General features: G+C 49.3%; 1 protein-coding gene across 1 annotated transcript; it reads left to right on the top strand.

Moving 5' to 3' along the window:
- The first annotated feature begins 280 nt into the window (after positions 1–280).
- Positions 281–12,154, top strand: ZMYND12 (zinc finger MYND-type containing 12). The gene is made up of 8 exons (XM_009283641.2): positions 281–366; positions 1,177–1,318; positions 5,868–6,039; positions 7,021–7,190; positions 8,571–8,693; positions 9,563–9,683; positions 10,669–10,814; positions 12,019–12,154. Exons 1-8 carry the CDS (start codon positions 281–283, stop codon positions 12,136–12,138), a joined length of 1,080 nt encoding a protein of 359 aa, XP_009281916.1. The 3' UTR covers positions 12,139–12,154.
- Positions 12,155–13,707: the final 1,553 nt, after the last annotated feature.

The raw sequence follows: 13,707 nt of genomic DNA, 5'->3' as shown, positions 1-13,707 counted from the left end.
GTACTACTGGTGAGGGCCCGGCTGGCTGCGGGTGGACGGGGGCAGGCCCCGGGTGAGGCCCGGGACGCAGCCCGGGTGGAAGCCCGGGAGGCAGGGACGAGGCCGAGGGCGCAGGGAGAGGGCCCGGGACGAGGCCCAGGAGGCAGGAGCAGTCCTGGGGCAGAGGGACAGGGCAAGAGGCAGGGACTAGCCCCGGGACAAGGCTCAGGGCACAGGGAGGAGGCCCAGGGTGAGGCGCAGGAGGCAGGAACAGGCTCAGGGCACAGGGAGGAGGCCCAGGATGAGGCGCAGGAGGCAGGAACAGACCCAGGAGAGGGCAAGAGGCAGAGAGAAAGCCCAGAACAAGGCTCAGGACTCGGGGAGAAGGCCCGGGAAGCCAGAACAGGCCCAGGACAAGGCTCAGGGCACAGGGAAAATGCCCAGGATGAGGCCCAGGAGGCAGGAACAGGCCCAGGGCAAGGACTGAGAGACAGGGACAAAGCCTGGGACACGGTCTGGGACACAGGGACAGGGCAAGAGGCAGGGACTAGCCCCGGGACAAGGCTCAGGGCACAGGGATGAAGCCCGGGTGGCAGGGACGGACGAGGCCTGGGACAGAGCTCAGCAGGCAGGGATGAGGCCCAGGAGGGAGACAGGGAGAAGGCCCAGGATGCAGCTCAGCAGGCAGGGTAGCGGGAACTGGAGCGGGCACGCTCAGCAACCGCTCAGCTGGAGCGTTCCTCCTCGCTTCCAGTGGTGCCCGCATCAAACAGAGAGCAGTGCGGTGAGCTTTCTAGATGTTTACACAAACATCTTACACGGGGTCCTCAGTGAAGTCATACGCTAACTATATATTTCATTGGTTTCACAATGACTTGGGGTTTGTTTGGCTTTGGGGGGGAGGTTTGTGTACCGCAGTGTTGAAAGCCAGGCATTTGCTCAAACCTAACTGTATCAGGAGTTTTGCGAGTGATTTAAATAAGGTTTTAACATGCAGAATCATGCTCACTTGGCAGGACAGCGCTGTGTTCCCGTTTGGGAATATCAAGTATATATTAGGTACTCCGTGATACCCACAGGCTGGCGGCTGTTGTGGGTAGTTCTTGTGGTGAAAGTCCAGAAGATAAAACAGGCAATAATCTTTCCTTACATCATTTCCAAGCAAAAAAAAATACCGTTCTTCCCTTATTTTGTTAGCGATGTAGATCACCAAAAAGCTGACTGGGTTAGTATCCACGAGCGGATATGCCAGCTGCTGATTCCAATCCGTACGTCCCTCCCTTTTCTCCTTTCTGAAAAAGAAAGAAAACATGGCTCGGAACAGTTGGTGAAAAGGCAGGTATGTACAAAAAAACCGAATACCGCTTCAAAGTGCTGCCAGTGAGATTTAATGAGATCTCTTCTTCCTATATTGTGATGTATGTAGCGTTGGGAGGGCACCTCCTTGGTTGGTCGGTACGTAGTTGCAGAGCTTTAATTTTTTTTTTGAACAAAAACTCTATAATAAGGGGAGTGGGAGCATCCTCTCTCTGCTTCTACGAGCCTCTTGCCTTTTTTCACAGTCCTTATTTGAAGTCCTGAGCTTCCTCAGGCAGCGGCAATCCTGGATCTCCCCGGTTAGTCCGGGATCCAGCTGAGTTTTGCTCCTTACAGGCTGTCCTCATCCTTCGCTGATGAGAGGGATTCCCCTTTCTCCAAGCAGGGGGGAGGCAAAGAAATGAAGTCCCCTCCCTTTGTTTACCTGGCCAATTTTAAACGCCCTTTCCCACCAAGTACGGTCTTTTATCTCTGCTTTTTGGCCTCGTGGGCGGTGCAGATGTGCAGCTCCTTTTCAGCCCGAGCGGTTTTGAACTCTTTTTTTTTGTTTGTTTATAGGGTGGCAGGATCTGCTTTTCCACAGTGTTGATGAAATAAAATAACCCACCCAAATACATCTGCTACTTAAAATCTTGCCCATAAAAATAAATTATCGTTCTGTCGTTGCATAACTCCTAATCGCAGAAGAATAGGACAACAGAACAGCTGAAAGTGAGCTGGTAACAGTCAAACGGTGCCACTGGGAAGAACATCATTAATCTTCTGGGTTTTACATCCTGTGTTATTTTTAGGGTTGTTTCTGGGCCAGGTGCTAGTACTTTGGTGGCTGGCTCGTTGCTGCGGTCTTTCTTGGGAGCATCCAGAAAGAGAAAGTCTAAAAGTCTACCTGCGTAGACAAAAGTCCTGCTTGGTGAAAGCTTGCGACAGGCTTTAGGCAGCAGATTCCTTTTAGGCTTTGTAGGAATTAGGCGCTGACAACCCAGTTTGGTTTTGAAAATCCCATCTGCTCGAAAATCACGGGCAAGAGTGCTGACCAAAGTCCGAAGAAGGTATGTTAGAACAGTGCGTCCCAGAAGCGTCAGGAAAAATGCAAAAGCTCCTTTGTTCCAGGCTACGTTTCAGTTGATCTTTTATAAAGCCTGCAAAGAAGCGAAGTTAAAATTGGTCTTACTGGGGGGGGTGGCGGCAGGGTTTTTTTGCATCCTTAACTGCTTAAAGCTTTTCCAAGAAACTTTACGTACATATCGAACGCTGGTGCTGAAAGCACCTGTTGCTACAACATTGATTTTATAGCAACTAAAATTGTGCTTTATAATTACAAAAGTCCACGTGACCGCCAGATCAAGGAAGTCCTCCTTGATCAGCTGGAAGCTGATCATTTGGTTTTATTAGGTTCCAGGGGAAGACAGCAGGAAGACGGGGCTGGTGGAGAAGGGAGAGTCACTCCTCTTGATTGGAGTGCACACCTAGGTTAGCAGATGGCAGCTGTAAACCTGCAGCTTGGGCTGAGGCCTGGAATGACGTCATAGAGAGAAGGCTCCGGGTTTTTTTTTTTTGAGGTAGAGGGTTTTATAGGATCTTTAACAACCCTATTACATTTGTTCTTTGACCTTTGTCTCCAGACTATTTAAATAAAATAGATTCTGGGAACGGTATGTGCAGGGACACTTTGTCTTCCTTCTCTCCTAAGAAAGGAGTGACAAGGCAGAAACATCTTGTTTGTTACCCGTTTGCTTTCACAGCAAGACTGCAGCCCCTAGCCCACGAATGGAGTCTGCCTTTACGTACAGCAAGGTATAGCGTAGACAGCGTTGGGCCTAGACTGGCTGACAAGCGTTGGAAGAGCGGTGTGGAGAGGGCGAGATCATTTACTGCCCCGTCTGTGTCTTCATGATTTTCCTATTCACAGAGCCAACAAAAATGCTTTAAAGAAGGCCTTTGGAGCGCAGGGAAAAGCTACATAGTCTCACGACGATCAGAGAAAAAGCTTTCTGCTCAAAGCCTGCCCATAGGTTTATTATTTTTTGAACATTTCTGCTGTACTTCACAAACTCCCGCACGGTGTTTGTTTAGAAAACACTCGGCTCGAGCCTCAGTCAGGACACAGGAAAGCTTGTGCGCATCAAAATGCCCTGTGGCTTAAGGGAAGGCGCATGAAGCTGAGAGCCAGAAGGTTATGAGTTTCATACCTCGTCTGTACTTCCAAAGCTTTGTTGATAGAAATCTGCTTTTGTCAACATAGCCGGGGGGGTGCCTGCAGACAGTACCTCCAAACTGACAGAACTCCAAGTTTCTGTTTGTAGAATAGCCTCACCTGCCTGCGTGATGTCAGCTTACTGCAGCCCCTGGGTACGGGAAAAGATCCATGCCTCAGCCAGCTACAGCAGTCCTCCAGCAGTGATGCTAGCCCCGCCGACTGCAGGTTTCAACTCAAACCGACTGGAAGCCTGCCTTCCTCTTTCAGTCGTCGTTTCTTCCAGCACGCCATCATTTTTGGTGCCTGTGAGTGAGTAAATGAACGTGGCACCGAACCCCAAGCGTGTTCCCAACCCCCCGCTCCCACCTGGAGCAGAGCTGGGGTCCTCAGCCGCTGCAAACCCCAGCTGGGAGAAAACTGCGTGGGGGCATCTTCAGAGAAACCTCTGTAATTGCAACACACATGAAAAAAGCCCAAAGTGTGCAGGTCCGGGGGCGTGGGGCTATGGGCAAGATGAAAAACTGTGCAGGGCCAAAGCTAACGATCCCCCCAAGGCTTGTAATTGCGCAGTCTTAAATATTCAGTGCTGCAGGGCTTCTGAGATCTCCTGCCCTTTCTTCTCCTCCTGGGAGCTGTGCAAGAGTCTAACCCTTAGCTTGTCCTCACTGCAGATGTTTTTCAGATAGCTTACATCATGGGAAGCAGCAATGATCCTATTGACAAGGAGTAAAAAAAAGAATGACGCTGATCTCCAGCACCTCCCCAGATGACAATCTGCTTGATACCCACACACCAAAGCCAGTGCCAGTTGCGACAGAGAAAGAGTGGCATGGACAGAAGAGGCAGCCTGATAAATAACAGCTTTTACTGCTCCTTGCCCTGAGCACATGCTGACTTTCTCCTGGGCGCCACACGCTCCCCCAGCACGGCTTGGTTTTGGCGCGTGCCTTTTTCACTCTCTGTATGCTGGCAGCTCAGGGGCTAGAGAGGGGATGACCGCTGTGTTTTCTAGCTCTTGGCTCTCCTTGCTGTAGCAGGGTGCTATCACTCTGGGGTGTGTTCTTCGGAGGTCTCATTTATCCAGAAAGGATGTCCCTTTATCTCGGGAAACACTCGCAGCTGTTCCTTCACCTGTGGCATGATTCCTTCTGCCTCTCTCTAAGCGCTTAAAGCTCAGCCAAATGCCAAAGCCTGGCCTCCAAAAGCACTAGGATTTGTTTTTTTCTGCCCTCTGCTCAGCCACAGCTGTAAAACAGAAGGCAACAGAGAGGTAAAACGGTATTTTCTGCCGGCGCTCACTGCACGGGCCTGCCCGTGCCTCCTAGCAAGAGAAGAGCGAGTGCCTTGCTGACTTACCATGGCAGCACTGCTAGGCACGCCAGCAACAAGATTTCTTTCCAGGTAGCTTTCCCGCTGCACCACTTGTGTGAAAAGCCGACGCAGAAGTGTTGGGAGTTGGCAACAATTACGCTGAAAGCAAAGAGAAACAGATAAATAAGCATCCTGGCTCTTTTTCGCTGGCATCCCTCAGCACATTGTGAGGGCACAAGATCTACAGTTGCTGTAGAGCTCTTGGCAATGAACAGGCATTCGAACGGAGATACTTCTATGGAGCTGGTGGATAGATCAGGGTGAAAAGACCAAAAGCGGCGTGGACTGCTAGAAGCAGCAAAAGGCAGGAAGCAACTATACGTACGGGAAGCATTATGGATTCTGACAACAAACAGAAATCCTGCAAAAGCTGCTTGACCGCCAAACCCGGCTTGGGTGATGGCCATGCAGGAGTATAAGTGCATTAGGGTATTCTGATTTTGACCGGCTTTCCAGACTCCGCGCCCAAAATATCCGGCCCAGAACTGGCCGGGGGAGGGCGGGAGGAAGCTGCAGCACCGTGCGAGGGGCTCTCTCCTCGCTTCCAGACCGTGCCTCATGCAGCTAGAGGTGCGCCATGCTGGCACCAGCTTGGCAAACCATACGCTCCGCTGCCTTGCTATGAGTCACCGTTATTACCGTCAGCAAAACCCCGCCGTAGCCCCTTTGTCTAATCTTTCCTATGGTCTTGTGATGATCATTTTCTGTGCTTCACAGCTTTTATTGCTGCAGCCTTATTAGCCCTTTTTCGTAGGCGTAAAGGATTCTTCGTTTCATAAGACACCACATGACCTGAGAGGATATCCAAAGCTGTTCCTGCTAGAAGTAGGAACGAAATCCAGGCTCTAATATGACAGCTTTAATTTCCATCCATTAATTACAGACACAAAGAACATTGCAGTCACTGTTTTACAGCTTGCAAACTTGAATGTAAAAAGAGACCATGCGTTTTATTTCTCCTTATCCCTTGCTCACTCTGTCCCATTACTATGTTTCCCTGCAGAAATACATCATCGATCTGGCATACAGCACAGCCCAGGAGTTTGTTTTGGATGGAAAGCATCGAGAAGCGATACCTGCAGCTTTGCATGCTCTGCGTTTCAGTACTGAAGTGTACGGCTCAAATTCTGTGCAATTGGTGCCTGCTTATCTCCTCTTGGCTGAGGCCTCCACTGGTAAGTATTGTCTAAACAGTCACGTTGGCAAGGGCAAGACCTCCCGTGGGTCAGGTTTCTGGTTTCCTTTTACCATTTATCAGGGAAGGACCAGCTCTGCGTTTCAACATTGTGCCATGCCTCTACCCTGCCCTGCCTCAAGGGCATTTCAGAGAGATTTGAGAAGTCACACCCCGCCCCCCTTTTTCTGTGTGGGTCTGGGGAAAAGAATCACTCATCGGTGATGAGAGATCAATGAAAGCAAATGAAATGTTTTCTCCATCTCTACCGATTCCCGCAAGAGAAGCAGTATGAAAATCCATTCTTTACCTCTGTGGCTTCGTATGACTCAAAAGCATTAAGTTCCCGAGGGTGGTTGGTTGCGCTCTTATCTCAGGGAACCAGCAAACATTTCTGAGGCCAGGGCATCAGAGGAATGCCTCAGTCCATTCACAAAAGCGCGGTCTGCCTGAAGCGGAGCTTTTTCTCATTGACTGTATGCTTTATAAAAAATGTCAAATTAGGATTCTGCGTGTGGAGGACTGCTCTCCTCAGCTGCAGACGTAAAGGACTGAGAAACCACTGTAAATCATTGCCGTGACAGGAGTACACACAATGCTGTGCTGGCAGAATTGAGCTGTCTCAAGGATTGTCATAAATGGTGTGGCGAGAGAAGGGAAGGAAAATCCCATGAGTAATTCTAGTGTGATAATACACGAGTCATTAGTGGCTGCCTGTACCTAACCTGTTTTGGACACATGTTTCAGAGGTATTGAATGCAGCACACAGTTTCTGGCTTCTCTTGTAGCTCTAGACACTCAGCCTGCCTATAAATTAGATTCTGAACACCTGCTCGACTAAGGAGCACTTAGGGGAGAAGTGGGGAATCCACAAACTAGGTCTCTGTATCAAGCTACTGCAAAGGATTAATGGGCAGTATTCTCTAATTTTCTAAATAAAAAAAAAGTTCTTTATCCTGCTTATTTCTACGTGTCATTTCAGGCGTTGGCCATCTTCCGGAGGCATCGAAGTATCTCTCCCAAGCTCAGTGGATTGTCCTCAGAACTCCAGACTGCAGTGTTGCTGTTCAGTATAAATTACATCGTAGTCTGGGACTTTTCTGTGCTGCTGAAGGAAACTTTGAACAGGCTTTATATCACCTGGCCAATGAGGTAAGCCAACTCAAATACAGAAACGCTTCAATTTTTCTTCCTTCTCTAACACTTCCAGGTCGATGTGGAAGGCCCAGCAGAGAGATTTGTAATCCTGATTTTAGGTACCGAGAGGATACATGTTATGGACACCTGAACTGTCGAGATCTAGGACACCTGTGTATCCATGCGCTACCAAAGCTGTGTTTTACCAGTTATCCTTGTTCCCTTGAAGTGACGTATACCTTGTCCTTACTGCATCTGCTTATAGATTTATCTGTCAGCTTGGTTCCGGTCCTGAGATGAACAGACAATCCCCCCCCTCCCGCCCCAAACTGATATAGTTGCCTTATATTCAACAGATAAGTTACTTTATATTTTGGCTGTCATTTTCCTCAATACTCTTCTGTTAGACAGCAGTTCTCTGTCAGCCGTTATTTAATGAATGCCTTATTTAACTGTTTAAATGTCTGGTTCAATAGCGTTTTCCCCGACCCAATCTTTTTAGCCACGAGCAGTTTGTTGAAGTGGCTATTGCCTGCTTTGTTCCTGAGGATGCTTTGCCTGTCATTTGATCCCCCAAAGGCAGATGAACTCCGCGACATCCTATTTATGTCCCACGTAGACTAAAGTTATCCAGTGCAGAGTGATGTGTACTCGCTACTGTTGAATTTGATAGTAGCTTTGTGTGGACGTAAATGATGACATACGGTCGAGAATTTGATCCTTTCTGTTATAATACATACAACCCTGTCTTCGTTTAGTCTGTAAACCTTTTGGGAGAGATTCCCCGCTGTGCCATTGTTTTTTTTTAGATACCCTGGATCTGGTGCCTGAAAGGGCGTTGGGTAATAGTTTTTTTGCTATTAGCAAGTCGCTGGTATGTCAGAGCAGCCCAAGACCTGCCTGAACTTTGGCTGCGTGTCTGAGATCTGCTGAGAGTCACACGCCAGCTCAGAATAGCTGGAATGTGCCACTGCCTTCCCGCTCCCCCGGCTCTGGCCGGGGCTTTGGGCAGAGAAACGGGCGCCGTGGGCAGGACTGGAGAGCTGAAAAGCGGCAGCAGGTTGTGCATTTGAAGACGAGAGACATACGGGTTGCACAGTGAGAGGAGATGTGGGAAACCTGCCCCATGCTTCAACGGGGTAACACGCTGTGCTAAGCAAGGTTCCTCTGCCCCAGCGAGCAGGGGATTTGGGGGTGTTGCATTCCTTTGCATAAAACCCAAAATACAGCTTTTTTAGTACCACGTTTTACAGTCATAATCAGGCACAACTAACGCTATAGTTACGCAGAAAAAAATTGAATGCTTGCAATATTATTAATCCATAATGAAAAATGTCCCGGGTTTGATACGAACGTTAAACTTCTGCTTTTTTTTTTTTTTAATATTGATTTCAGATTTACCTTGCTAGTTCTACATTCGGGCTAAAATCTATTGAGGCCTCTGGAGGGTATTTCCACATGGCTAATGTTTTCTTTCGCCAGAACAAAATGGACGTAGCAAACTCACTCTATGCTGAGGTTGGTAAAACCAAAGGGCATCCTCTATATACTTGGCAGTTTTTTTCTGTGCTCTTTCCAATGTTTTTCCTGTTTCTGACTGCCTTTGATGTGACGGTGACCATATCGAGTGCCAGCGTTGCCTTTTAGGATCAATCTCAGAAACCCTTTTCATACTTAAATTCTCCAAGTTAAAACCAGGAGAGAGAAATTTCTGCACTCGGTTGAGAATTGTTATCCAAGCTGACTTCAATTTGGGCAGCCAAACCTCATTAAAAACCAGCTTTGCTACCAAATACCCCGCGCCAGAGGTTAAAGAGCGTCCCGCGAGCAGGGAGGGTTGCCAAGGAGTTTCCATAGCCAGGGAAGAGTGGCTGAGCAGCGGTGGGATACAAATGAGCCGTGTAAACTTTACGCTGAGGATCAGTGGAAGGTCACACTGATAAAAGATTGTCAGAACAGAATGATGAAGCAAGGGAAGTAACAACTACCTAATCGCTCTAATAACTGGAAAAAAAAATGAGCTTGCATTTGTTGAGCTTGATTTTCTGTGGAAACGAGGCTTTGGCAGCTGTGCAGTCTGCCGCCATCCCCCTTGCAAACTTCAACCAGATTTGCTTTTGCTTAACAATTTAGTTAGATTTGTTCAAGTTTGATGAAAATTAATAGTCAGCCGGAGAAGCGAGCTTCCAGCTAAGGCTGCCGCTGGGAGAAGAGCGGTCAGATCTCTACGTGAAACATCCAGCTTGGCAGCAGCCAGCTCACTAACCAGCAGGCACTCCGGTTGTTGCGGCAGGGACGTGCATTGCAGGACACATTGTTTATGGAACAACTAGTTGCTAAATACCTTGTATTCATACAAGTGAAATAATTCATTTGTTTCCTGATAGGTAACTGACATCTGGCATGCCTTTCTTGTGAAGTCAGTTCAAGCGCAGGAGCAAATTCTCACGTCACCACCAGAAATGTCTCCGCTCACCGAGGACAAGGAAGTCAGCGAAAACCGTATGAGTAAGCACCGCTATTGCGCAGAACCATTTGGAAGACGGGATTTTAAAGGGTCCATACATCCCGCTGTTCATATTTACGGCGTTGGGTTTTGCGTGGCATTTCTGTAGACCAAACTTAATCAGAATCGCGGGTATTTCTGATGTTGATGCTCAGTGGATCGTGCTGGATGAAACAAACGAGGCCACTTTAGGAGTGAGGGTGTTCAAGTGGAAACGCGGCTTTGCCCTTTTTGCTTACGTGCTCCTTTTCACAGCGCCCTCGGCAGTGACTGTAACAATACGAGATTTTGCCTTTCGGGATTCGATTCCACTTCAACATTCTCATTTCTCTGCAGTTCCTTTGTCTCCATTTAATTACATGAAAGTGACATTTCATCTCACTTAGGCAGGTTTACAACTCTGTCTTCTGAAGCAGTAGGACATGATGAAACAGCGTGTACTGATAATTGGATGTATTAATCCGGACAATTCTCTCGGGAGAGGAGCCGGGGAAACTCTCACTAGGACGTAAAGGTGCATAAAGCGTTAGGAAATACGCTAGCGTGCATGGTGCTACCCTACGCTCCACTGAGGTCAGGCTGGACTCTGGTCCTTCTCTTCTTTCTGCCATCTGTGCCAATAAGAATCTTGTCAGAGAAGAGAAGCGTTTCTGTAAATCCCTTTACCCGGGCATTGTCTCCATCCAGCAGGAGCCACGCCAAGACGGGGCTACACGATACCATCTTCGGTTATGACAGGAGCATGAAAGTTGCTCTTTTCATGCAGCTGTTATGACTCCACATCCTCACTAAAGGCTAATCAACACAATTACTGACTGGATGAAAAGATATCTGTTAATGGGTGTGGAATTTGCATGGAGCTGGGATACCGCGTTGATGCTTGTAGTAGAAATGCTTTGATGTCTAGAAGAGATAATTGGGCAGTTTTGAATATATTATCTTGCATGCATACGTACATCCAACAAGATTATTTCGTTCTTGATGCAGCTGAAGCCCAGCAAGCAGAAGCAATCCGAGTACTGAACGCCGTATTAGATGTCAGAGAACAGGCACCAAAGCAACAACCTGGGGAAACTGCCAGAGTTTTGCATGCTCTCGCCATGCTTTATTACCTGATCCTGGATTTGTCGAAGGTAAGTCTCGCCTGGCGAAAGGGTCCAGGAGGGTTGCCTAACTCTGTTTCAGTGCTCGCCCCAGCTCATGAAGCCGGTTGCCTGCGTTCACCTGGCACCTCTCCTGAGTCCACAACAGCCTTGGGGCGCTGGATGACCGAGGACAAAGCTGCCTCAGCAGCTCTGCATGAAGCCGGCTCGCGATCTGCGCTCTGTCAAGGCTAATAAAGCCCCCTGGATCTGTTTTGGCCTCTGCCAGGCCATCCACAGTGGATCCTGTAGTTATCCACATTTTCTGGGTTCGTCCTTCACCTGGGACACCCTGGCAGCGTAGCTGCCTGGCACAGGCTGCGTGCAGACGTCAGGTCAGGTGTTAGGCAGCGAGCAAGGCATGGGCCTTGCACGTGTCTCTCCTTGAGCCAGACTCCCTGTAATTACCACTGTATTAATGCAGGTTCACTCTCTCGGACCCCGTAATTCAGTTTTGAATTTGCACCCCTGTATTTTTACAGCTGACAATTTCAGATGCGGCTGCTAACTTCAGAGTGCCCGATTCTCTCTATTAAAAATCGTTGATTTTGAGGAAGTGCTGAGCAGTAACCATCTGGAAATCAGGCCTCTTTGTTCGAGCTAAGCACTCAAAAGCCCGAGTTTCTTCTGCCTGTGTTTTGGAGGGTGAAAATACAGATTACTAATGGTCTCTTCATTGTATCGGAGAAAGCCATAATGATGTGAGTCAGTGTTTGGAAGACACAAAGAAGCAAATTCAAATTAGAAAAAAGGCACGGCTTTATAATTGTGAGAATGCCTAATCCCTGGAAGAGCTGCCGAGGGAGATGAGGGATTTAGTTCAGACTGAGTCCATACAGCTGGTTTTTTTTCTGAAATAGCTTTGGGAATGTTCAGATGAGCTGCTGTGTTAGATGGGAGGTAACGATCTCCAGCGCGGGGGGCTGGGGTTAGTAATCTCTTCCGTCTGCACCACTGGATCCTAAACACGATATCTGTTGGCAGCTTTACTCTCTCCTGTAAAGCAGCTTGTGCGGGTCACCCTCCGAAGCAGGCCTGAGGGGCTCTGGAGCCTGGATCCGCTCCCGCGCAGGCTTTTTGGAGCCTGGATCCGCTCCAGCGCAGCCATTCCGATGAGCCTCTGCGGGTATTTTAACTGCACCTTGGGAAAAGCCGAATTCCTGACAATTACTTTGTCTTTTCTGTTTCGTTCCAGGCTCGTGAGGTGGGGATGAAAGCCTTTGACCTGGTGAAACAACTGCCCCAACAAGAGTCTCTAGGAGCCATCGGTCATTTGTTAAAGTTGATTAACTCCAAGCCTTCCCACACAAAATAAAGAACTCTTTCTACCCGAGCCAGGCGTTTGGCTGGGTTATCTGTTTGACTAGGCTGCTGAAAACAAAAAGCGCTACAAGCCGCGGGTCCTTTCTGCTGCTGTCATCGCTCCAGATGTGTCCCTTTCTGTCTCAAGGTGCTTGAAAATTAAACTTTTCGGTACGAATTAATTTTCACGTGCTGATCAACCGCTGCAGACTGTTACGGAATAACAGCATGAGGGTGAGAAACAAAAGCACAACCAACACACAATGCATAAATCATTACCTAACCTATGAATAAGCAAACAGCCTCTTAACGTCCTCACATTGCCTGTCCAGAAGCTAAGACCAGCTGAGATGTGTTTGTTACCGGTTTCCTCAGTTTGCCTTTCAGTTTGATGAGGGAGATACGAGGGAAGGATACGGGAGGGACGCAGGGAAGGTCTTCGCTGCATACCTAACCTGGGTGGTTGACACCTCCTCCTCAGGCCCTGGTTGGGCTTCATCAGGTGTTGCACCTCTCTGCAGCGCCCCTCCACCTCCAAATCTACGTTCTCTCGTTTTGCAGAGCTTTAGAGGAGTCTCGTAGCTCTGGGCACCGAGGAACTCGCTTGTTCCGCTTGTGGAAGAACTCGCGTCCAGGAGGGACCACGGGAGCAGCATGAGGGACTATAAGCAGTCTTGAGGGAAAGGATTAAAAGGCCAGCTAGCTCCACTCAGAGCTTCCAGCCCAAAGGAGACGAGGTTTCCTCATGGCTGAGAGCGCCTCAGCGCGTAGGCATCCCGTTAACTCTGACGCCAACCTCAAGAGGAGGAAGTCCCTTGTGTCACCACGCGCTTCTGCCCACAGACCACCAAGCACGCTCCCAACCTGCGGCTCTCACGGGCTTGTGGCCTGGAGAGCAGAGAGACCGGCAGGGCAGAGGGTCCGCGTGACCCTCGGTGAGAAGGTAAAGGGAACATTGGCGAAGGGCTGGAGGAGACCCCGGGAGAGCGAGACAGGACGCGGTCTGTGCGGTGAGCTCGGTTCAGACGCCGAAGCATGTGACAGCCTCGCACAGTTGGGAAAAAGGTTAAGGGAAACTTGCCCTGCTGCTAAGGTCTGAATTCAGCTGAGCTCTAAGCCTACGATTAAGTCTCATTTACTTCAGGAGGATTTATGAGTGCATTTAATTGCCTTGCTGAATTGGGACGGAGTCAAGTACGCTTTTTAAATGTTTCGTCAAGCTGGGACCTGAGCAATTAGAAGGGATTCATGCTGCTGGTAAAGGGAAAGCCTCCGCTTCAGCCGATGTTCATTACACTGGGAGGGGGAATGGTGCTGGTCGGGGTGCACGAGGGGCCCCACGGCAGACAGGCTTGTGGGATGGGTGGGAGACCCCCGAATACATCTCTCTGCGGGCGATGGTGGTGGACACGTCCACCCTCATCAGGTCTCGCCATGGCCGGACCGACCACCTCTATGGGATGGGGGCCGCTGGGGGCAGGGGTGGGCACCGCGCCTGCTGGCACGCTGCCTCGGGGCGCAGAGGATTTGGGTCACCGTGGCCGGGGATTTGGAGCTGTGGGCTCAATCATGGCGGGGGGGA

The sequence above is a fragment of the Aptenodytes forsteri genome, unplaced genomic scaffold, assembly GCF_000699145.1.
Source record: "Aptenodytes forsteri isolate BGI_AS27 unplaced genomic scaffold, ASM69914v1 Scaffold519, whole genome shotgun sequence".
NCBI lineage: Eukaryota > Metazoa > Chordata > Aves > Sphenisciformes > Spheniscidae > Aptenodytes > Aptenodytes forsteri.
The sequence above is the reverse complement of the archived record's forward strand: the minus strand, read 5'-3'. Positions and strand labels throughout refer to the sequence as shown.

Coding starts and splice junctions, on each gene's coding strand:
- ZMYND12 (XM_009283641.2), top strand. CDS start 281: ATGAGGCGCAGGAGGCAGGAACAGACCCAGGAGAGGGCAAGAGGCAGA. Junction 367..1,176: donor GCTCAGGACTCGGGGAGAAG/GCCCGGGAAGCC, acceptor TTATTTTGTTAG/CGATGTAGATCACCAAAAAG. Junction 8,694..9,562: donor CAAACTCACTCTATGCTGAG/GTTGGTAAAACC, acceptor GTTTCCTGATAG/GTAACTGACATCTGGCATGC.